At 34.9% G+C, this 24,552-nt stretch overlaps 1 protein-coding gene across 1 annotated transcript in view; it reads right to left on the reverse strand.

Annotated features, from left to right (window-relative positions):
- The window catches only part of LOC145665254 (lutropin-choriogonadotropic hormone receptor-like), a 642,745-nt gene extending 622,846 nt beyond the window's left edge, over positions 1 to 19,899 (reverse strand). The window contains exons 1-2 of the mRNA XM_081732546.1: positions 19,895 to 19,899; positions 18,756 to 19,118 (exon numbers count right to left, since the gene is read on the reverse strand). Coding sequence (XP_081588672.1) covers positions 18,756 to 19,118; positions 19,895 to 19,899 — 368 coding nt within the window. The remainder of the gene's footprint in view (positions 1 to 18,755; positions 19,119 to 19,894) is intronic.
- Between the last annotated feature and the right edge of the window lie 4,653 nt (positions 19,900 to 24,552).

The raw sequence follows: 24,552 nt of genomic DNA on the forward strand, positions 1-24,552 counted from the left end.
AAAGCCAGTTTTTATTTTATGGCTATACGTAGAATATTAAGAGTACAGTTACTGTACAATGTTGTCGGATTGCCGCTTTTGTTAGTTTCGTTCTGTTAGTTATTTCCAGTCGTTTTATATTTTCGTTATTATTATTATCTTTTGATTCGAATAATTGTTCCCGTTCGTATTAGCTTACATAATGCTGTTATTTTTGTGACTCATTGACGCTCAGGGACGTCATTTAGGGGGGAAGGAGGGGGCAATTTCCCCCAAGAATTTGATATATATTCTATTAATAATTCTATTGTCTATTAATATACTAGTACAAAACGTGAAAGTCTTATGTCGGTAGTACTCTTGCCCCCCTCAAGCGAAGTTTGAAATGACGCCCATGGCCCCTTACTTCTAAAAATTGCAAGAACATTTTAGAAGATCTTGTTATAATAATGTTACGTCCATCCCCCGTCCTCATTGTTAATCTTTTCAACTTATTTAGTTCCGCATTGTTAGTTCTACTCATGACTTTTTTGAACTTATACACCTTTAACACACCTGTGCGCGCTAATTCCGAGTGTGAATTGATTAAAAAAAAAACTCATGTAAATGGTAAGGGTGCTCACGATAGGGTACATGTCTTATAGACCTTTCGTACTAATTTAAGGACGCTCAATCCACCCAATTTTGAGATTATTTTTCTCGAGACCCCAGAGAGAGACATGTTAAGAATATAGTTCTATTGGATTGAACGTCTTGAAATTAGTAGAAAAGGAAGATTTTGAAATTTATCCAAGCAGGTCTTATTTCATTTATTTAAATTTGTTTATTTAACCATTCTAATGGGCTGTAGTTTTTTTTTAAATGCCCGAAACCAGCGATTATATGAATTGTTCCGGTTGCCGATTATGTAAATTGTGATACCAAATGCTCGGCAACTTTTCTGTTGCCGTCGCCAGTGAGCGAGTGTATGGCAACAAAACTGTTTTGTCTCCGTAAAGTTGCTCACTGCAGGCGACAGCGACGAGATAGTTGCGCAACTGTTTTGTCGCCAGTGAGCGGTAGGCCTTTAACTGTTGTCGTAGTCGCTGTAGTGTGCATTGCTCCAATTGAATGCAATCAGTGTTGCCACAGTCTCAGCTCTGGAGTGGGCTGAAAAATAGTACCAAATTGAAACAGAAAGGGCTGAATTCATTATTTTATACCAGTGTAATACATTACTCTATAGCACAAAACTAAAAGAGGTGAAGTTGTAGAACACCCCTCCCACTCTAGAGTTCAAATCAAGAAAGCGATATTTTTTAAAATTACTTTCTAAAAGATCGAAATTGGAGAGCCCCGAACAACCGTGGAAGCAGATGAAAATTTTCTCGCACGTAGGAAGTATATAGCAGAGGTCTTCATCAGAATATTCAACACTTGATTCAACGTGTGTGTGTGTACTTTTTGTTTTAAAGATTAAAGCTAACATTTCCACCACACTGCTTCTTTCTCGTCTCCTTAATGCGCGGCGCAATTGCGCCCATCTAGCGTCATTTGTTTCCCGATATAGTTTGAATTACGAATTTTCCACACAAAGTTTGTAGCGTTATGCAGTGCAACGTTACAGAATGAATGTTCAACAGCATTTTTTAGAGTCAAACACACGTATGAGTAACATGAGATGTAGGAAAAGTCTTACTGACACTTTTGAAAATGTGAGAAATATTTCTTAAATGGTACTGAATTGGGTAGAATTGTATCAACGTTTTCATGAAAGGGACTGAAAATGCCAGCGTGGTACCAACGGGCTGATGAATGACAAAAAGGGCTGAATTTGGTACAATTGTACCAAGTGTGACAACACTGAATGTAATATTCTAACGGTCGTTTCGTCTGTCGTTGTTGGTGTCGTTACGTCTGTGAAGTTGTCTCGCCCACCTAAGGAATTTTTCTTTTTCTTATCTACATCGTTAGTTTATCGTTAGTTTACGTTAGTTTTGCTAAATTTTTTGCGAAACTAACGATAGTTTTAGCAAAACTAACGTAAACTAACGATAAACTAACGATGTGATATGAAAAAGTTTTGAAATTTGTTTGTGGGCGGGGAACCGTGAAGTTGGCCTGCCCATTTATTTCTTGTATAAAATCGTAATTTTTTAGTAATTAACGATAATTTTAGTAAAACTAACGATAAACTAACAATGTGAGGTGGAAATTTGTGATAATTCTTTATGGGCGGGCTAACTTTACATTTGGCGGGAAACTTTATTTCTCGAATAAAATCGTTATTTTTGCAAAACAAACGTTAATTTTAGCAAAACTGACGTAAAGTAACGATATGAGTTGGAATTTTATGAGAGTTCGATATGGGCGGGCTAACTCACAGTTGGCGGGGAACTTTATTTCTCGAATAAAATCGTGATTTTTGCGAAACTAACGATAGTTTTAGCAAAACTAACGTAAACTAACGATAAACTAACGATGTGATATGAAAAACTTTTGAAATTCGTTTGTGGGTGGGTAAACGTGAAGTTGGCCTGCCCATTTATTTCCAGAATAAAATCGTTATTTTTGCGAAACTAACGATAATTTTAGCAAAACTAATGTAAACTAACGATGTAGATAAGAGAAAGAAAAATTCCTTAGGTGGGCGGGACAACTTCACAGACGTCTCGGCTTGTGTATATTTTTAATCTCTGTTAGCAATGTTATATTATTTCTTCTTTCATCATTTTATCATTTACTCTTCTGGGAACCTAAATACCAAAATGTTCTTCATCTTAGTTGAAACGTAAATATCTGTATACTTTTTTCGGCTTCATGACTTCTATTATCTAATCTCTAACTCATATTCTTTGGTTATTTACATTCCCTGATTAACCTGCGGTATGTTGCATTTCTCTATTCCAAACTTCACTCTTACATCTGTTGAGAACATTTTGGTGATATTCAATATATGCCTCAGGTGGTTTTCCGTGCCCGCATATAGTTTGTATCACACATATATATTAAATACGTTAAGTTCATTTTATTAATTTTATGCTGAATACACACTTTGTGTTGTCCAGTAATTATGGCAGTAGGTTGAGTTCTATGAAGAACACTGGTGGATTTAAGATATCTCCTTGAAAAGTTCCTGTCCTAATTCGTACATGTTCTATTTCTAGTTCTGTCTAGTTATCTTTCAAATAGTTGTGTTTCATCTGGTCATGTTTTGTACGAATGATATCAATTTCTCATTTAACCAATTCATTTTCAAACAGTGCATGAGTCGCATGATTTCTGATGGCCTACGAATCCTGTGTATATGTTCCTGTTATTCTTATAATTCAGATTTGTTATTACAGCGGCTATTATTAATTGTTTTTTACATGCTTGCGAATATTTACTGCAACCTTTCTGTTGTCGTTTCATTAAATTGTTCTCTTCGCAGTATTTTCTTGTTTTGTCCGCAAGGCACGCTGCCGTTATTTTATATATGATGTTCAGTCACGTTATTGGTCTGTAGTTGTTGGATTGCTTGTTTTTTGTTTCTTTTCGATTAGATGTGTCCTTTCTCTTATGAAAAATTTCGTCATTTCTGCAAGGTTTTCCATTAACTTTCTGATGTAGTGTGCAATTGTGTTCGAGTTTTTATGCCAATATTTATAGATCTTTTCACACCTTGGAGCCCTCCCATAGTGTGTCTTTCTTATTGGTTCTTTAACTTGTAAATCCATTATTATGAAGTTTTCCATTGATTTCCTTGCCTCCAGTTTGCTAGTCTCTTTTATCCATTTTTCTTCAGCATTATATGTGTGTTTAGTTTTCCACAATTGTTACCAGTAGTTCTCTATGTTTTTTTCCCTCAGGATTTTGCTTTACTGTCAGTTTCTTGTATTTTTTCTCGCTCGGAGTGAATAGTATATTATCCTTTCTTCTTGCTAAGCTCTTCTTACATCGTTCCAGTTTACTGCTGTAAACACTATTTTTTGTTTCAATGTATCTTCGTTTTCTGTTGTGTTGTGTTCTTCGTATCTACAATTAACTTTTGCTTTGTTGAAAATATTCTGCATGTGTTTCATTAATAGTTTTCTTCTATTACCTCTTTCGTATTGGTATATTCTAAGTCTCTCCTTTTTCCCTCTATGTTTCTCTTAATTCCTTTCTATGAATATTTCCATTGGATTCCGTTAGTTGCCCTCTTTATGTCTATTTCACCCTTGTTTCCCACCTCTTATTCTTATTATTGCTAAAACTGCACAGCATATTCTTGTATAGATATTGTCAAAAGTTTCTGCTTTATTCGCTTCCTGTGACAGTATTTTATAATTTTTTTTATGTGAATTCTCTGTTTTCCTGATAGTCTTGGTTTCGGTAATGATGGTGTTTCATGTGCGTCTCTTTCCCAAAATTCTGCTTTTTCTTTCTCATATTCTGATTTCAATTGGTTGTGTTGTTTATTATCCACGTCTTTGTCATTAGCTAATTTTCTAATTTATTTTGCCTTTGTATTGCGCCCGCTATTTGTGTCTTTATTCTATTTATATTTTCTGAATCCTTTGTCACATTTCTGTCATTTTCATTTTCTTTCTCTGTTTCCGCAGATACTACTTTTGCTTCTTCCTTTTTAATGCTCCCTAGTTTGTTTAATATTCTTGTATTATTATTATTATTATTATTATTATTATTATTATTATTATTATTATTATTATTATTATTATTATTATTATTATGTTTATATCTGGTATCTTTTCTTTGTGGTTACTTCGGCTTTTGGATAGCTTTCTCTGAATTGACTTCCAACTTGTTATTGCTTGTATCCTATCTTAACTAATTAGAGCTTCATTCTTATGCAATAATTACGCATTACTTCTCATTTATTTCAGTTGACCACTGCATGTGCTTATTCGGATTTCCTTCTTTGGTGCTTGCTGAATGCGAACTGTTTTAATTTATCGGCAGAATGTACACAATGTTATTATTTTTCATTTTTCTGTTGAAATTTAACATTCTCCTCCAACAAGAAGGTTATATGAGACATAGACAAGGTACTTTATCGTGTAATCCGAAACAGATCAGCTCATATTGGGAACAACACTCTTGTCTTCTCAAAATAATATACTTCATCAGTGATTAAGAAATGAGTTGTTTTAACAAATAAGAAAGAAAAGAAGTCTTGGAATATGTCCAATTACTGCTAAAACCTTTAACAATTAACGAGTTAAAAAAGTTACACTAGAATAATTGTGTGATACGTGAAACATATAATGAAAATTTACTCTATGTTTTACAACCACAATAAACAAAACTAAATCTATTTGTTTCGCATAAATATTTTTAAAACATCATATTGATTTTTAATTTTCATGTGGCTTGACTCTATGTTTCATGAATAATTACAAACCTCTCTACTTTTTGATTGCTCTCTGGAACATAATTTGTGAAATTTATAATTTACAGAAAGTAGAGTACACGTGGACTTTTTCCTGTGTGCTCTAATATGTTCAATATACCATATACTGAACACATGAAAATATTGCCTTTCCAGCAGAATGAGAGGCACAGAGAAATTATTTCACGCCTGATTAATTCTTCCACACATATCCTCCCTGAATCATCGATGAGAATATTCATTATGTACACTTTCTCATCAAACATTGGATGGCTCGTATAAGATAAGTTATATAATTGCCTTCAGAGTTCAAGTAGGAAATATATAACATTAATTACACGTATACAAGAAGATTCGAAACTGTGACAACAAACTGTGGGAGATAATTTATTGCATAGCGAAAGAGAGAGAGAGACAAAGACAGAGACCAGTAAATGTATCCTTTTAGAGATATGATCATAGATGTGCTAGTAAGTGGAACTCATGTTTAGTTCATTTTAAGACAAGGACGAATATTCTCTTACATAGAAAGTATTGCAATGCGTGCTGTGCGTGAGTAGAAGAGCTGTAGATATCCTGCGCTTGGCAAAAAGTGATTTAAATAACTACCAATAAATGTGCTACGGAACTATTTTCAGAAGAATGAAACACTCTGATTTGGATCACACTTCGCAAATTGGAACTTAAGTAATCGATCAACACTTATTTACTTAATTAGCAAAAACAACAGTGTGACTGTTTAGACAGTGAATGGTGTAGTATAAGTGAAACAAAATATCGAACTTGGTGTAAATCTTGAGAACGAAACAAGACAGTGAAAAGTAGTAAACGTACGAAATATTTCTGGCATAACATTAGTTCAGAAATAACTTAACCCCATGAAAAACATACATCATTTCGAAATGGGCTGTCAGAGACTAAGAGTAATCACAGAGCACTATTTGTCAGGTCTAATCAAAATACATACGTGTATTTGTAAGACACAAGAGCAAGACAAGACAAACAAAAATTTATAAATTGAAGAAATTTAATATTCTTTACGACTTAACAAATATCTAGAACACAAGTTCCAAACATGTAGTTATTTTCTGATATGACTTTCGTATATCTAGCTTGTAATTATATTACACCTTGCACCTGGTGTAATTATATTACACCTTGCATCACTTCCAGTAAAATTAGTTATTAGGTGAAATGGATTGGGATCGGACCACAAAATAGTATGTATGTTGTTTCATTTCGGAAATGTAATTGCAGATGGCAAAGGGAAGTTTGTTTGGGATGTGTCATTGTATTGAGAGCTATCGTTGTCTTCTGAGCTATTCAATTAATGATTTAAAACATATTTACATTTCTCTTTTCTTTTCTTTTTTTTAAAAAAGATCATAAATACCTAATAACAAATGTTTAGCGAATATCTTTACAACAATTAAGTCACATATTTATGTAGGTAATGAGGCGCATGTACCTACAGTACGTCTTTTTGCTAAGTTGAAATGACCATTTCTGCGTCGATAAAAATAATATTTAAAAAAAAATAAGGTGATGAAATATTATATTATGTTACGAAAGCAATGTTATTAAAGCTACTAATTAAAATATATATAAACATATCTACTAAAATCCTTAGCATTAATCGATTTCCATTGGATCCTTTGGATAACTTCTACTCACCACTTCAACATCAGATAAGAAACTTCGGCGTCATCACCATCATCATAAACTGATCCATTGTCATCCTCATCCTCACGAAGAATGACGCATAGGAATGCATCCCCACCACGATTTGATTATTTACTGTGCATATCAAGAGCGTGAAAAGGGTAGCTTTTTTTGTGTTTGTAGGATATTTTGAGCTCTGGGTACAGACTGTGCACGTTTGTGCACCTGACCACGGAAGAGGCTCTCTATGCATACTTCAAGATTATATTTAACCTTGACATGAACGAGACACAAGGAGGTAGAAAAAATTACGGAATGAATGGTAGTCCTGTAATTCATTATCACAGGAAGTTTTGATATCACTTTTCTTGTTGTTTATTTTAAATGTTTAAGAAACCTTTTTGTCAATTCTAATATTATACTCTCACCAAACCAAAACATTCTGATCCATACTTAACTCAGGAAAATAATAGAAAATAAGTTTTACATACCAATTTACTAAATAGAATTATCCTCACATTTTTCATACTACAATGACTCCCTATGTTTTGCAATTAACATAGCCTTCTGATACTCGAGTTCTGACGGCTGTAGGTGGTAGGCAACACATAATGACAGTTAATTAGTTCAAAGAAAAATATTCTTTTTTTAAAAAATAATTTTATCACTTTTTTGAGTTTACCCTAATGGCGTCGTAAGGGAGCCTAACTCACTGCAAGTAGGAATCCACAAGTGGTGGATAGTGGGAAGGCTCTCAAATATGAACGTTAGCTATGAACAACCAATAAACAGCCTCTGTAGAAAGCAGAAGCTAAACTAGGGCGTTTGGAAGCTAGGATGGCACCCAACTCTCACCTAAAGCACATACAAAGCCTGCATCCTCTAGATGACATAGCGAATATGTACTGCCTTCAAATAAGCACAAGCCATTCAAAACAGGATGGTCAAAAACCCAGGCACGACGGTCTCTATAGTGGCCAGCATCCTGGTAGCCTCCTATATCCTCATGTTATAGTCAGCCATACAGAAACCTGGATGTAGGTGCAAAATGCACCCACCTCTCGAGGAAGGATATCACTTTTAAAAAGTTCAGACGAAAATGTCTCTACCTAAGAAGCTTCAGAGCAATTCTACAGCCACCGCTCGAAGAGAGAGCAAGAGATTCGGCGGTGATCGGGTGCTGAACAAGCGAGCTCCGGCTGGGCAAGATCCCGAACATGCAACAGCTTCAGATCCAAAAAGTACCAACAAGCAACAAGCTTCACCCGCGTACAAGTGTTTCAATAGTTGAAAAATCATCAATCACCAAAGCGAGTAATAGAGAATAACGTATCAAATGAACCACAAGTAAAAATAAAGATTCGTACGTTGTTCTCAGAGAAGCACAGACTGGATGAAGGACACGCATGCATCAGCAAATTCCTTGAACTCTCCAAAGAATTACCCATAAAGGATACCAAGTAAACCTGGCAGATAGAAGGGGAGTCATACTAACTAACAACCTGCTTATAGAAGTAGAAATAAACTATATCCAAAAAGAAATGAAGTACAGAAATGAACAAAATACTCCGCATAACGTAGGATCAGCGGTATCTGAGAACCCGACCACAGTAGATACAGATATACAGTCTAATGTAAAACAACGGAAATACAGGAACCGTAATATTCTCCGTTATACCAGTTTTGGCTATTATATACTATAATTAACTCTCTATTTCACACACCAAAATATACCAACAATAAAAATTTAAAAACTTTATTAGTGTTGGAAGTCATTCATAAAAGACATTTATTAACCTTTTAAATGTTTATATTTAATAACTGAAAAGATACAGGTGTGTATATTGAAAAATACACTGTACAATAAAGATTCGATTTACCAATACTTCTAGCTATACTGTATAAACAGAATGTCAAAGAAACTGTTTTACTGGAGAACATACCGTACCTTTGCACATTTAATTGTGAAAAAAGTGAAAACAATTTCTTTTTGGCACAAAGCAAGGATATGTGTCGCATTTGACGCACTGAACGTTAGTTCTGGTTCTTACACCTTCCAGATTTATCTGTATACAACGGCCAATGATCTACTTTATCCTTTCGAGTATCTTGATTTGGTGTTGATGGTTTACTTCTTTTCGGGTGCACTTCTTCCTGTGATGAACTAGGACGACCTCGTTTTGTTGTCTTTCCAGCCCAGCATAAAGATTCTACAATCTCAGCCTTGAAGTCGAAAAGAGCTATTTGCTTTTTCTCTGGAATACCACAATCAGTACTTTCCTGCTTATATAACAACCACACAACAATGGAACATACATCTAACAGATGATAAAAAAGGCGCATATAATATTTCTTTGAGTGAATCTTTGTTCAGTATAAAGTTATAAAAGAGTCGTGTTTGTCTACTTCTCCCATGAACTTATTGTAAACGCTCACACATTTTGGACGTAATATCTCAGTCTAATGTTTCAACTTCTTATCATATCTGCCTACCTTTTCCTTCGGATATGCTCTTGTAAATATGTTCAGTAGATTAACGCACCTGTTATCATGCCATTTCACGAGAATTAATTCTCAGCCAGAAAATCTGGCTTTTTATCTCAACTGTTGAACCTCGTCCTGTTTTCTTCATGTCATTATCTGATGGCATCTTATTGTTAGGGACTCGATTCAATTGCACTGTGCCCAAGCTATGAATTCCTGTCTTCGAAAGTTCAACTTCCAGTTCGGGGCTGCAAAACCAATTGTCAAAAAATAGCAAATGATTTTTATTTTTTGTAATTCACTCAGATAAACCTAGAACTACGTTACCACTCATACCCACATTAGGGAGATCACTTGGGTGTACAGTCGAACCTGCATACACTTCGAAATCGTATATGATCCCACTCGAGCCAGCTAAGCAATAAATCTTGTAACCCCATTTTTTCGGCTTCTTAGGATTATATTGTTTTATGCTGCTTTTTCCTTTGAAAGGTACAATTTGTTCATTTACAGATACAATTTTGATCAATAGGAATCTTCTTTAGATTCTTCCGTATGCCTTCAATAAGAGGTCTGACTTTGAATAAACGATCAGGTGATTCAGATGACCGTTCCAAATTATCAACAAAATGAAGGTATCGTTTTATCTGACCACAACGTCGAAGAGGAATTACAACAAACATTGTATTATTCCACATTTGCTACTCCAATATCGTCTTATTTCAGGAACACTGATGAGAGGCATGTAGGACGCTATTGCTATAAATTGTTCCTTTTCTTTAGAGTTTACATTGAAATTGGACATAACGTCGCTCTGAATTGCATAAAAGTTTGTTTGTTTGTATATTTGATCCAAAAGATCCGAGTCAAAAATTTGACTAAAGTACATCACACGTGTAAGCACATTTCTGCGAGCAGGAATGTTGCCACACCAAAGAGGTGTTTCATGTTCAGTCTTATCCGTGTTACTCTTCCAAATCAAGTGAAGTTTTCTAACTGTTGTTGAAGTCACCAAATTATTAGCTGTTGAGGTGGATGGTCCAGGGTCATATATCGCGTCAGGATTACCTCGGCGAATGGTATTGTTGGTCGATGATTTGAACGTTATTAATTTGCTGAGTTAGTCCTTTCTTCACCACTACCTGCGTCTTCTGAATCTGATTGTAATTTTTTTTTTTTTTTTTGCCATTAGGAAAACAGAAAAACATTTACAAACACAACCTAATAATTCAGAATACTATATTATGGACGACTTCCCCTTCCATTGACATGACTTATTGTCTTTTCTAAAAAAAATCTTATCCCGGTGAAGTATTGAACTTGGACCATAGCAATATTACAGTAACAAATTTAAACCTGGTTTGCAGAGTAGCAAAAGAAAAGGAAAATAGTCATGACTAGAATAAGTCTCATATTTTGCAATTAGAATACAATTACATGAAAAGTAAATTGTATATGACTTTGGATGGCTTGGACAGAAAACATATTAGACCTAATCAGTTAATTTCAAATTGGAGTCGAGTGCTAGAATGAATCTCTGCTTGCACCGAACACTATAGCACTAGTAGTTATATTATGCTGGGCCTCAAAAATTTCATATTTTTTCTCAATATACAATTATTTGTACGGTCTCAGTTTCATAATTCTATTTTCCATTTCTTTTTGTTACATTGCAGTCTCCAACAACGGTGCAAAATTTTGGAACACCCTGTATACAGTAGAGTAGTATATATCCTGGACGACAAGACTATGTCGAGAACAAAATGCATTCTGACTCCTAGAGAAATGCTTATAAAGATAGGACATAATAACTATGCATGCATATCTTATTTCTGCATGATAGACTATTCCAGTTTCAGTACTAAAAACCATATGTATGTCATACTGCGGAATATAGTATGTCTCATCAGCCACACTGTCGTCACTACTTTCATAACTCTCTTCATCGCTTGAGTGCGGTGGAGTAAGGTTTGCATTACTATTTTTAAAAGAAACATTTTAGGATCCATGGTCTTATGTACTTCTTTGTCTGAACAAAATTATACACAGTCGCACACTGTTCATACAAATATACACATACGCGTATAAAAATAACATGTAGGCCTAGATCACTAAATAAGCAAGAATTGAAAACAACGGAATACTATTGTTTAAATTCGCAAATAGATGAACATGTTGCTAGTATTTTCACAAACACTCTAATAACAACAGAGGAAATACACAACACAAAATCCACTTCCCAACTTCCCGCCTGACTAAAGAATGAGCGGTGGTGATATCTCACTAGTTTTGTGCGTACTTCAGTTGTATATCTGTGTAAACACTGAGCAGCTACGACATAGCTACATGCGTATCATCATAGGAAGGAATAAAAATAATGTATATTGAAATATACAGTATACGATAGAGGATTAAAAATAAACTAATCGCTGTGCCCAAATCAAACCAATTTGTTATTATAAAACTAATATTTTCACACAGTTTTGCCAACTAACTACTTAGCTTTTCAGATATTATCTTGATAGTAACATTAATAGTATATAATAAAGTCAAGTAGTGAGTCGGTGAAAGTGTCTGAAGATATTAATTTCATAATAATAAATTAGTTCGCTTTGCTTAATGAATAGTTTATTGTTAATTATTAGAAATACAGGACACCGAATTAATGACAGAAAACTAAACAGAACTGTTTGCTTTTTACACTATAATATCTGCATATGAACATGAATAAAGACCTTCATTGGGTAAACGAAGAAATATTAACGACAAATTCAAGAAAGCTAGTTATTATCTACCATCTTTGTTAATACCAAACATCAGTGAATATGAAGATCTAGTAAATCTTCACCACATTACCTACTGTGTTGCAGCTATAGTAATGAACGTAACGCAGATAAGAGGAATACTGAAATATCTGAGAAGCCAGCTAGTACAAACAGGACAATTGAAACCTAAGCATATGGGATACCCAAATGGCAAACTCAGATTGGAAAACGCATCGATACATTAAAATCCAAAATTAACCCACTGAGATTACAAAAATGGAAACAAATCAGTCAATCAAAAAAATAGTTAAACAAGTAAATCATTAGAAATAGAAAACCTAACTGACTTCATGATCACGGAAGAAATGTTGGATAAATTCACGCATCAACTAGCACTATATGCAAAAGGACTCCGTAGATACAATGAAGCACGTGCGATGATGCTGGAGAGAAGGGGAAACTATGGAGCCTTGACAGAATCATTCTTTCAGTTCTAAGATGTTGGAATTTTACTTCGTGCGATATATTATTAAGTATAACACGAAATTGAGGGTGCCTAGCCTACCCTATTATAAAGCCTTATTTAAAATAATAAAAAAAATAATAAAAGAAACAAATCTTCCACATCACTGAAATTTTTGAGCTTAGATTTGTAGGAAAAAATTATCAAAGATTTATTTCTAGATCTCTGAGAAGATCTTTTTAGAATGTCTCATTCATAAAATTATGCTTGTACGCTTCTAAGTAGAAAGGCTTTAAAAGGATGGTAGATAGCTAGGACATAAATAATACTAAAAAATTAAAAATGAAAAAAGAGGCAAGAGATCCTTTACATGTTTTAAAGAGACAAATTACGTTTGAGCCAACTATATATCTTTTTTGGACTAACCAAGTTTGGGTAAAAGTAGGGGCAGCGGTGGCTCAGTGGTAGAGCGTTCACCTCTGGTGCTTGGGGTCCCTGGTTCGATCCCAGCTCGCAACAAGCGAATTTTGTGGTGCACAAACACCGTGTACGTGGGTTTCCTCGGGGTTCTCCCGTTTCCTCCCACTTTCTTCATTCCACCATCTCATTCATTTCTCATCATCACTGTCTCCTTTATTCTAGCCGGCATTACCGTGGGATGCAAAACTTAAAGATTTCATTGTTTGTGTAAAAGTATTGCTTTGTCCGAATCAAGTACGTAAACAAATAAACTTATCTCTCTGTTTTATGGACCTTGTTTTAACGAATCTCGGAAGCAAAAGAGAAAATCTGGAATAACTTATTCAGTTTAAAAGTACTTATTTTTAACTAAAAATTTTGAATTTACTGTCCTATAGTATATATTCATCGTCCATCAGGTATCTTACACTGTAGGATTAGATTATATGTTCGATTAAAAGTAAAGTACTGCCTTACTCTTCTTTCTTTCATAATGCAATTGTGGATATAGTCACTGGAGATTTAATCTGACAATCGGTAGCATGAAACATTTATGAGATCTTTGGGCTTAACGCTTCATGGTGGTGGCTAAAGGAATTGGTGATTTTAGGAATGACTGAAATGGTGAATGAAGAAATTAGAAAAAATGGAAGAACCCGATAAAACCCACGAAGACACCAAAAACCCCATTTGATGGGAGCTGGGATCAAACGAGGGACCCTACCCACAAGAGGTGATCGTTCTACCACAGATTTTCCGCGGTATATTTTGTCCGTTAAAAATGATGAATGAGTGTATGAAATTTCTACACTTTTCCGAGAAGGGCTCGGTGACTATCTGCACCAGAGATGAGCACTTTAGCACTAAGTCCCTCGTTCGATCATACGTAGGTTTATGATGGGTAATGTACCTTTGACTTCCTCGAAATTGTTCCTTTATCTTCTACATCTTCATTCCCCCAATTCTTTCATGATCGTTCGCTTCCATGAAATCATCGTTTTCTTTAGTCTAAATGACATAAGTGTGGGACATTGAACTAGAAATTTCAGTTCATTTACACACCTTTTTCTGTTTATGATAGTAGCAAAGAAACATAAATTACTTAATTCATTCCCTTTCATTTATATAAAGAAACAATTTGTTCCAAATTGCGATGTAACACAAGTTTTGAAAAAGCAATCAAAATGTAGAAAAGCAAAGATATTTGGTAACTATTAGTAAATATATGTGTATTCACATGACAAAGCTAAGAATAATATAACTTCTTTCACCGAAAATAATTTGGTTTGAACTTTCCTTTCAGTACCGAATCTAAAGTGACATATACCTACATTGATCAGCCAAAACAGTAAGAGTCACGGGGCACAGCATACCACACACCAGGCAGTAATAAGGCCTCACACAATCAGTCTATTTGATGATTGCGCATAGAGTGGGAAAGCCTGGTGATATATATCAATGTATGGTAGAGGCAGATTGTAGTGGACAAAGAGCTGGGAAAGAGCATCTCGAAATCAGAGCAATTTGTCAAATGTTCGCGAGTTTCCGTAGTTAATGTCTTCCAAGGGAGGAAAAGGACTGAAACTAACACCAAACGACAAGGCGTTGGACGGTCACATCCCATTAAAGATGTCGGAGGTCATAGATTTTTGACATTGATACAACAGGACAGGACACAAGCTGTGACACAGTTAACAGCAGACATTGACAATGGACAAAGCACGAGAGTCTTTGAGCATACAGTTCACCATACACTGTTAGATATGGGCCTCCGCGGTCGACGTCCCAAACATGTACCAATGTTAACCGCACGGGATCATCGACAAGGATTGAAATATGTACGTCTTGATCGCCATTAGACCACAGAGCAATGGCACAACGTCACATGATCCGGTGATCTGGTGAATCACATCGATTGCCGGGTCAGAATCCGTCGTCTATCACGAGAACAATTTCTTGATACGTGCACAATCCAGTAGACGACAGACTAGTGGTGGCTCCATATCATTTGGAAAATCTTTAAATAGTCATTATGGGTCGACAGCGCGTTTGGAGAGTACCTTGATGACTCCTAGCTATCGGAAAATCATTCCTGATCATGTACCCCTAACGAGGATCATATTTTCAATTGGGAACGAAATTTCATTTAGCAGAATAGCGCGAGCAAAGTAGTGAATTTCAATTGCTGCAACGGCTCCTAAACTTACCCGATCTTAACTCAATTAAATGGGAGCCATTTAACTTTAGATCCGAGCTTATTGACCTTCTCCGAGGAATTTACAAGCATTAATTGACTTGTGTGTGCAGATGCAGTGCGCTATACCTCCAACGCCTACCAAGATATACTTTCCCTCATGTCAAACTGCATTATTGCTATCCTTCCTGGCAAACGTGAACATTCCAGATATTAAGCAGGTGGTTATAATGTTCCGAATGGTCAGTGTGAAGCTTAATGTGGGATCCGAACTAAATGAATGAACTCTTATGAAAAATTAATCTTGAACCTCGCGTGCAGAAATATGTACAAAATGATAGTGATATAATCATGAAGGAGTATATTGTCATAATACTCCTTAGGACAGACACCATTTACATATATGTAGAGTGAATTCATACGATAGATTTTACGTCACTTAAGCTGTTACGCTAAGATTCGAGTTGATTTCGCCTTACACAACACTCTTTTTTATTGCATCTTTCCTTTCATTATTAACATTGTTACTTATCCATTTTTCAATTTTTCCTTCGAATAAGAGATACTATTAATGATAAGAGATCCTATTAATTTGGTAGCAGATAAGCGCTCTGGGCAAATTAGTTCGATATCATGGTCTCTAGGTTACGTACCTTGCTACCCAGAAATGGTGCTATACCCTCACCTTTTACCTGTAATATTTTGTTGTGGGGTTCTCGAACACTATGCAGTAATGCTATTATGCTTACTCTGAATGATGTGAAAAACATAGAACAGTCGTGCTTAAACTAACAGCACGCCTTTTGGATTGCATTTGCGATCAATTCAGCTATTGGCTCATTGGAACACATGGAGGACACAAAAATCATTTTTATAGTAGAATTTAAAGCTTTATGTCTTTCTAAGCAACTTCTATCTTTTAATAAATTAGTTTATTGTAACATGCTGCTACCGTTAAATACAACTATGTGAAATTTGATCTGTTTTGAACACCTATGTAGAAGCAATATTATTTGAAATATTGAAAAGCGATGTGATTTGATATTCAAATTTGGTTCAATAATTTTGAAATTCATTCCGTGTTTGTACAATAATACATTTATTTTTACGAAAAGTGAATACATGAGTACATTTTAGAATTGACTCTTTAAATAAGAGGCAGAAGGTAGAAAAAACGAAGAGAAGGAAAAGCCAGTTTTGGTGATGAACAGTTGCCAACTGAAGAAAAGAGAAGTAAAAGACGCGACAGGAAGGAACTCTTTTCCTTCTTCCTTTTGCCAATCAAAGAGAAGCCATACTTTCTGAGTTGTTTGAGATGGAAAAGGAGAGAGAAAAAGAGGAAAAATAGGACCAAAGAGTTCACTTTTACGTACTTTATCTTTCAGAGACAAAATTCTTTTCGTGATGCCTTTTCCCATGATATTTTGTGTTAAAAATTCTTTCCAGAGACTTGTGGTAATGAGAGATACAAAAAAAGAAAGAAAAAGAAAAAGAAAAAAGAGAGAAAAGAAACAGTTATAAAACCGAAGGAAAAAGATTGTTATCGTATCTTTCAGTATTTCGGATTTCTTTCTCATTCATTGTTTGGATTTTTACATAGAAAACTTTAATTCAATGATCGAGAAGAAGAATGGAACATCTCGACTTTAATAAATACAGACAAATCAAATTGAAGGGTTTTCAAAACACTTCAATATTCCCAAACAACTTCTTGAAGATGCAATTTTCAGTTTGAATTTATAAGATACATTAATAGAACAGATGCAAACAAGAATTTGACATGCAGAATATTTCATGAAATTGACCAGTTAACTTTAACTTGCTCGTATTTCAATAATTTACCTCATATTTCATGAGCTTCAATTTCCTCGTTTTTTTGAAAGCGTTATGTATTAAAATGTTAAAGTGATCTAATCAACTCTTCACGTGTTTAATTTCACCGGCAAAAGCAGCATAGTATTGCATACAGTTGTGTGATCTCCTTCTTTCCCCTATATATATAAAACAGAATGAATAAATGTTTGACATAGATTGTACGTATGTTTGTGCTATACCCACTCACATAGTTTAAATATTTAAAATGAATTTCTGAAATTGTTAGTATTAAGTTTGACCTAAGTTTTCCACATGTTACAAATTTGATTAAAATGCATGTCGCAAGGATGTAGAGAAGGTTCAAAAATAGGCATAAAACAAGTATCTCAGAAACGTATCAAATTAGGAAGATGAAACTAGATATTCAAAACTCCTCATTGAAAATAATCGAACACGTGCTACAACGATTTCGAAATTTCCGATGCTAAGGGGGAAGTGGATATCTCATTTTTTCCCTTCTATATTCAAATCAACGTTGCGTCTCATTTTCACGTGAAAACGGTTGAACTGTTTGAGACTAATTTTAGAACACATGTGGCACTTGTATTGACCAGTTTTTATTATTACACTTTGGAATGCTGGGAAAAGGGATTTTGAATGTTGGGCTTTTAACATTTCATCTCGATCCAAGCACGTATCCAAAAGGAGAAAAGGAGTTCACACCTGTCTTTGAAATATTGTGCATAAACTATTGTTCCTATGCAAAGATCGGGTACTTCAGCTAGGTTTCTATAAACTACAACTGAACTTTAAATGAAATTTAAAATCCTTATATTCAATAATCTCCAATCGGAAATCAAACAAAAAACCACGTGTTTTAATGTCGTGGCTTAACCGAATGAAGGAAACAGAAGCACAAGAAATCGAGAAAGCCCTAAGGCTAGTCATCCAGAAGTTTTAACGATTTCTAGTCATCTAGCAATAAATTTTAGCGAACTTAGTCGAAACATGAATTTTAGAACACAAAAGAACAGACAGGATTGTCTCAAGTTAGTTTTATTATGGCTTTAATATAGGATATACCAAAGTACCAAACCGTGTGAATCAAATCACATGAATGAATATGATCTACTGTGATTATCAATCATTCAGTTCTAGTTTGCTATATATATGTATATATATATATATATATATATATATATATATATATATATATATATATATATATATATATATATGCACTCTTCAAGTTGCTATATTTTAGCCTACAGGCTATGAAATAATGCTCCTGAGACGCAAATAGCAAGTTTAATTCTAGATATCATTCCTGTGATTTCAGTTCTGATTTAACATCGTGAAGTATAGTAGAGTCACTACAGTTGCTATCTGTTTTTTAGAAATAAAATGAGTGAATAAACAAAATGTTTTTTCTTTTAACTTTATGTAAACCTACCATTATTACTGTACTTGACAGAATATATTTTAATATTAGTTATGACGAAAGTCAGAGTTACTTATATTATAAGAATATGTTAAACAATAACAAAAAATCAACAGAAAAGTAATTCAAGAAGTACTTACATTCGAGTGACATTAGGATGCAGATCTCCCGGTATGTGAACCAGTTGCATTCCGGAACATTTACATTCAATCTCATCTTCTTCAGTAGTGTTCCAACATTTGCAGGGTTTATCATCCTCTTCTTCAATCTGTGGGGTCATCGGATGGCGAGGAAACACATTGTACTCAAACACAGATTCGGACGACAGAGTGGAAGTGGAGAGATTCTCACTGTCAAGGAAGGTGCTGTTGCTGATATTAGTTTCAATGGTTTCAATGCACACAGTAGACTGAACGAAACACAGGAAGAAACAAAGATACAAACTGTGGGGAATGATGTGTCCACTTGTTTTAAACGACAATTGCTTGCAACTTTCCTGGAATCTGTAAGAAGAATAGAAATAGTATTCATTAAAATTCTTTTAGTTGCATTTAACACAGGGCTTTTATATTTCTAATACTTACATATGATGCAAAAAATAAGCTTACATCTAACAAAAATGTCAAGAGTTATATAAAATTGCATAAAATGATTGTTAATAAAGGTGAGATGCGCACATTTGACAAACATAATGATTGTCTTTCCGAAATTTTCAAAATTATATTTTTGCCCCTACTTCTTTTCACATTCTTTTTACAGATATAATTCTTTTTTCTTTTTTCTTTCAATTACTTTTTCTTTGAGTTTTCTAACATTTTAGTTTATCCACTTACACCCGCTTTACTCTCAGTCTCACGAGAGAGAGTTCGAACAGCAAAATAAGTTATTCTATGCAGAATACTTGTACTTGAACTATATATGTATATCTAAAATTCATAGTAAACATGATCGAAAACTATATCATTAGAAATAAAGTTTTGAAGACAAATAGTTTATTTTGTGTTTTCATCTCTTTGTTTGTTCAAGTTCAACGTCTCTTTTCATCTCCGACGCTATATGAGATGGGAATCTACAATTTAAGATTGAAATTGAACTGCCGAGCCTTAATATAAATTTAATTTAATAACACAAGTTTGAATCTTTCTTCTTCTCCAAAACGTTCAGTTTTTATCTGATTCCAGGTTTTCTAGTTTGTAACATGTCCTTGAAAGAGTGTAGCAGAATAAGGCGGTGAAAAGTGCCTTTACACGGATTGCTGTGATATTTATACCAAAGATACCTCATAACCAAAGATAACATTCGCCAGAAAATCAACTTCAAATTCCTTCGAATTTTTAAGTTATTGCTGAAAATTCAAACATAAAAATTGTTCTATCTTGGAGATGACTTAAATTACGAGAATAAAACAAAATGTGAATATACTTCGTTTGAAGGCCATTACTGAAAACAAGAAACATTGCTTTTCCAGCGAAAAGCGCATCAAAAATATTCGAGTTCAAATATTTTTGCTTAAGTTTGAGTGACCATCTTTTATTTTCCACCTAAGAAGCAGCACTAACAAATCTATAATATGTTTTAACACACTTTGATACTTGCGGTGCAAATTGGTGTAAAATGAGGAAAACCTAAGTCGGCCACGCCGGGGACGATATGCAACCCGCGTTACGTCATACATGTTTTGGCGGGCACGAATACTGTCAGAAGTCAAAGATGGTTGACTTTGAGTTTCTGACTCGTCATGAACGATTCTGCCGGACAATATAACTCTCATAATCGTACCTCTTCCAGAAAACAGTGTGAGAGCACTACTGCCATTGGTTTTCAGTCTGCCTTAATAGGATACGAATATTTTAAATCGTTACTTACAGAAAACATTTTTATTGTCACTATATATAATGCAGGGATGCAAATAAGCAACACAATTTTACTAGCCCAAGAAAAAAAACTACTAGCCCACATCTCACAATAGAAAGCATTTACTTACCTTCGGTATGATATTAAATACTCACCGGCACCGATGAGCCACTCGCCCAGGGCGAGTGGTTGTTTGCATCCCTGAACCATATATGGTGAACAAAATACTATTATGCACAAGATGATGTTAATACAAAAATATTCAAAATAATTTTTCAATGTCTTTCCTGTATTGAAAAACATTTCAAGGAAAATGAAGTACATGTATGTGGAACCTTCAATCTTTATCACTATGTACGTTTATTACTGCAGTGACAAGACCGGCAACAAATAATTTGCTTAAAATCTCTGTATACCGAACAATCTTAGCAAAGTATCGAGCGCGTGAAAGGTAACAAAAGTTCATAGCGACATATGAACATCAAGCTGTTCGACTCCCATGTGCACATTTGGAAAGTTTCTTGGAAAGTGTCCTGCAGGTGATCCACAAGCAGGTTTACACTTTTTCTGCGTTGAATATCAGGAATTTGACACTTGGAAGTGATTGTGTTTTGGGTACTTTTGTTTCACCCTTCAGGCTTCTGATGAATTTTCAAAGGTCCCAAGATGGCATATCTAACTCCTGAACTTTCTTGTTCCATTTCTGCAGTAGAATTCGTTGCAGCATTTTCTTCATCTTGGTTGTGAGCGAGTTCCATAGAGTTTTGTATTGGAGTGGCAGATGTTTTGCTACTTATTCCGGGCTAACCTCTTCAGATGAATAAAGGCTGTGGTTCTTAAGACCTGTGTCTACTTACGAGTGGTGTTGGGTTGGCTTGGTTAAAGTTGAAAGCAGATCTTTAGGTACCGTGCTGAATGAAAGTTCCTGTAGCACGATTTCTATGGATAGCATGGTTTTCGGAATTTCTGATGATTAGCGATAATTCTTTCGGGTGCAGAAAACATTTATCCGTTCAGCCTTCCATTGTACCACAATTGAGTTTGACGTCCTTCTTGAAGTGATACACTTTAGGTGGCACGGAACAAGTGGTGACAAAGGCTTCACCAGTTGACATTTGTTTTGAACTCGATATATAAATATGGGAGCAATCTTTTTGGAGAAGATAGTTTTCCTTGTTTCTCTGGTTTGTTCTGGGCTTCTGTGTTGACTGTTAAATTCTGTTTGGTTGTTAGAAGCCAATTGTATGGAATTTTGAATTCCATTATCAAGATACGTGCCCTTGAGTTTGTTCGCTTTCTGGTCTTTCTGGAGTATTGGAAACCTGGCAGTAGTTTTTGTTCTTCATTGGTTTCTGCCGCTTTGGCATCTGTCGGTTCCTCAGGTTGTACTTTAGAGTATTGTTGTCTATGGTTGCTTGTGCAACTTCAATGTTTTAATGCATTGGGGCACCACCGTGTAAGATGGGGGCTAACAGGTGCAGGAAGGATCTTTTAGTTCTGGTGTTATGGTGATTGTTGTTTGGAGTTCTTGTGGTGCGAGTTGGCTTGGTATAACTGTTGTGTGGTGCGTCGACGCTGAATAGAACCGATTCCTGTATATTCCAACTTCTTGTTTGTAAATGACGGCTGTGTGGCTGGTGGTTTGCGTGTTTCTGTTTGTCTGGACGCCATATGAATACGTTTCTACTACATCTGATAGTGGATTGGCTTTAGTAACAAACACCCCGTTTGAAGAACCTCTGAAGAGGAACTTCGTCGATGTGAATTTGAGGCTTCGTGTGGCTGTGCAGTAACACGATTTATTCCAGTGATGAGATAATTGAGACTTCCTTTTTTATGGTGAATTATTCTTTCTGCACTGATCTATAAAACAATACCTGCTTCAGTAATAAAGGGTGCGGTAGAAAGAGCTCTGTGAATTTAATAAACTCAAAACCAACAAAGATACGGAAGCTATTTTATATTATTGTTTATTTATTGTTGGAAAGTATACAGAATGTCGTTTCAACACAAAACATGATTTAAGTGGCGGCCTCCATTATTGTTACAAAACGCAAAGCTGATGTGAAGTGCACGCTGCGCTGCTGCTGGAGACGTTTTGTTTAATTCCTCAACAGAAAATCACAGTGTTCTTCCCCTCCGAACCTGGTGTACACTGGGAAAAGAACGCACGCCGCTATCTGGTAACTTGCTCCCCACTACTCTATACGTTTCCCATGTAAAGATAAGCCCTACCAAATCAGGAATTATTTTGGTGTCTTCAATACAAACTTCACATTTGACGTGGACATGGCTTTGGGTACGTGCCTTTTTTAGTGTATACGATGGCCTCACTTTTTTAAATAGAGGAGTTAAAAATTTGAGGGTTACCGGTAGCAACGCAGCGTGCATTTCGCCTCAGCTTCGCGATTTGTATCAATAATGAAGGCCACAACTTGAGTAATATTTTGTTGAAAACGCGTTGCTTTAAAACAGCTTTCTAAATTATTGCCGCGAAATAATAAAATAATTCCCTATCTCCTTTGGTTTTGAAATTATTAACTTTCCAAATAGTGGACATTTCTCTTTATAATCGAAAGTTTTGAACGAGTGTTGTTTTTTGTATTGTCGTCCATCACCTCTAATATTTGCACTGATTAAATTGCATTAAGGAAAAATAAAAGGATGACAACATACCATCTCGCAATTGTTGGAAAGACATAATCTATTGTAACTGTCATTTATTGACGGTTATCAAAATAATGAAAAAATCCTAAGGAAATACAACTAATCTAATTATCACAGCGTGAAACATGGTTAGGCAGTAAACAACCCTGAATCGTAGTTGAATGGATACATATAAGCTACGAATGTTTCTAAAGGAAATGTACATTTCTGGTCGAAAAAAAAAAAACAATAATGATTTGTAGATTCTAAGTTCAAGAAATTGAACATAGACTCTTACGTACATCTCTCGGATTAATTTACAAGAAAAATGTATTTTCCATCCATTATTTTACAGAGCAACATGCGCATTCTCTAATAGAAATATATCGTCTGGGCATGACCTTTAAGCAAATATTCAAGTGATAATATAGAACACTGTCAAAATATAGCAAGAAGAAGATAAAATTCAAAAACTGTCATGTTACATAATGACAGATTCAAGCCTGAAGAAAGTACACCGTTAATAGAACAGCAACAGAAATAAGCGAGGAAACAAGCACCCATGCGCTCTTGGTCTAGTGGGTAAATATTCATTTTAACATGGGTTCCAATCCTGTCCACATAAACTCTTCTTTTAAAAATAAACAATCTGCATTTTGAATTTTGAAATGTATAAATATATCACAGCTATTTAATATAGTATCGTACATTAGACCATATATATGAAACAAAATCACAGCTCCTCCTTTTGTTTCCAACGTTTACTCCAGCGCTGGAGATTCATGCTGGATTTCCGGCGGAAACTCATATGATTCGGATTCCACGTTAAGCAGTAAGTCCACGTCTAATAACAATCGCGGTTTTGAAAGGGACGGTAAACTCCAATATAGCACATCTATTGTTTACTGTAAACAGAAACCAATATGGAAAGATATTCATTCTAGAAACTAATTATTTAGTATTTCGCGCAAGCAGGGGCGTCATTTGGAGTTAGCAGAGGGCTTTTATTTCTCGCGTTTCAGATGTATATACACTGTAATTGTATATACATATAATAATATACTAACGAAAACTGTGAAACGATGCATGTAAGTTATTCTTGCCTTCCCTCCAAGCAAACCTCAAATTACGCTACTGTAAGAAAATAAATGGTCGCTAAATTATGTCAATACTAACACAGGTATCCATTCTGCGTACGGAGAATAGGCTATAATAAGTATAAAACCTTTAATTTGTATATTATAGAAATTGTCCTCTTTTTTACCCTTCAGGTTTGAAATTTTTGAAAATGTTGAATCACCTATATTTAATGAACAGGTTCTATGGGTATTTTCTCAATAAAGAAACGAAATTTTGATATTATAGAAATAATCTCCTTTCCACCCTTAGGGATAGAATTTTTAAAATCACCTAAATAATATTTTCTTATTTTTAATT

Source organism: Thermobia domestica, chromosome 11 (assembly GCF_964235325.1).
Source record: "Thermobia domestica chromosome 11, izTheDome1.hap1.1, whole genome shotgun sequence".
Classification (NCBI taxonomy): Eukaryota; Metazoa; Arthropoda; class Insecta; order Zygentoma; family Lepismatidae; genus Thermobia; species Thermobia domestica.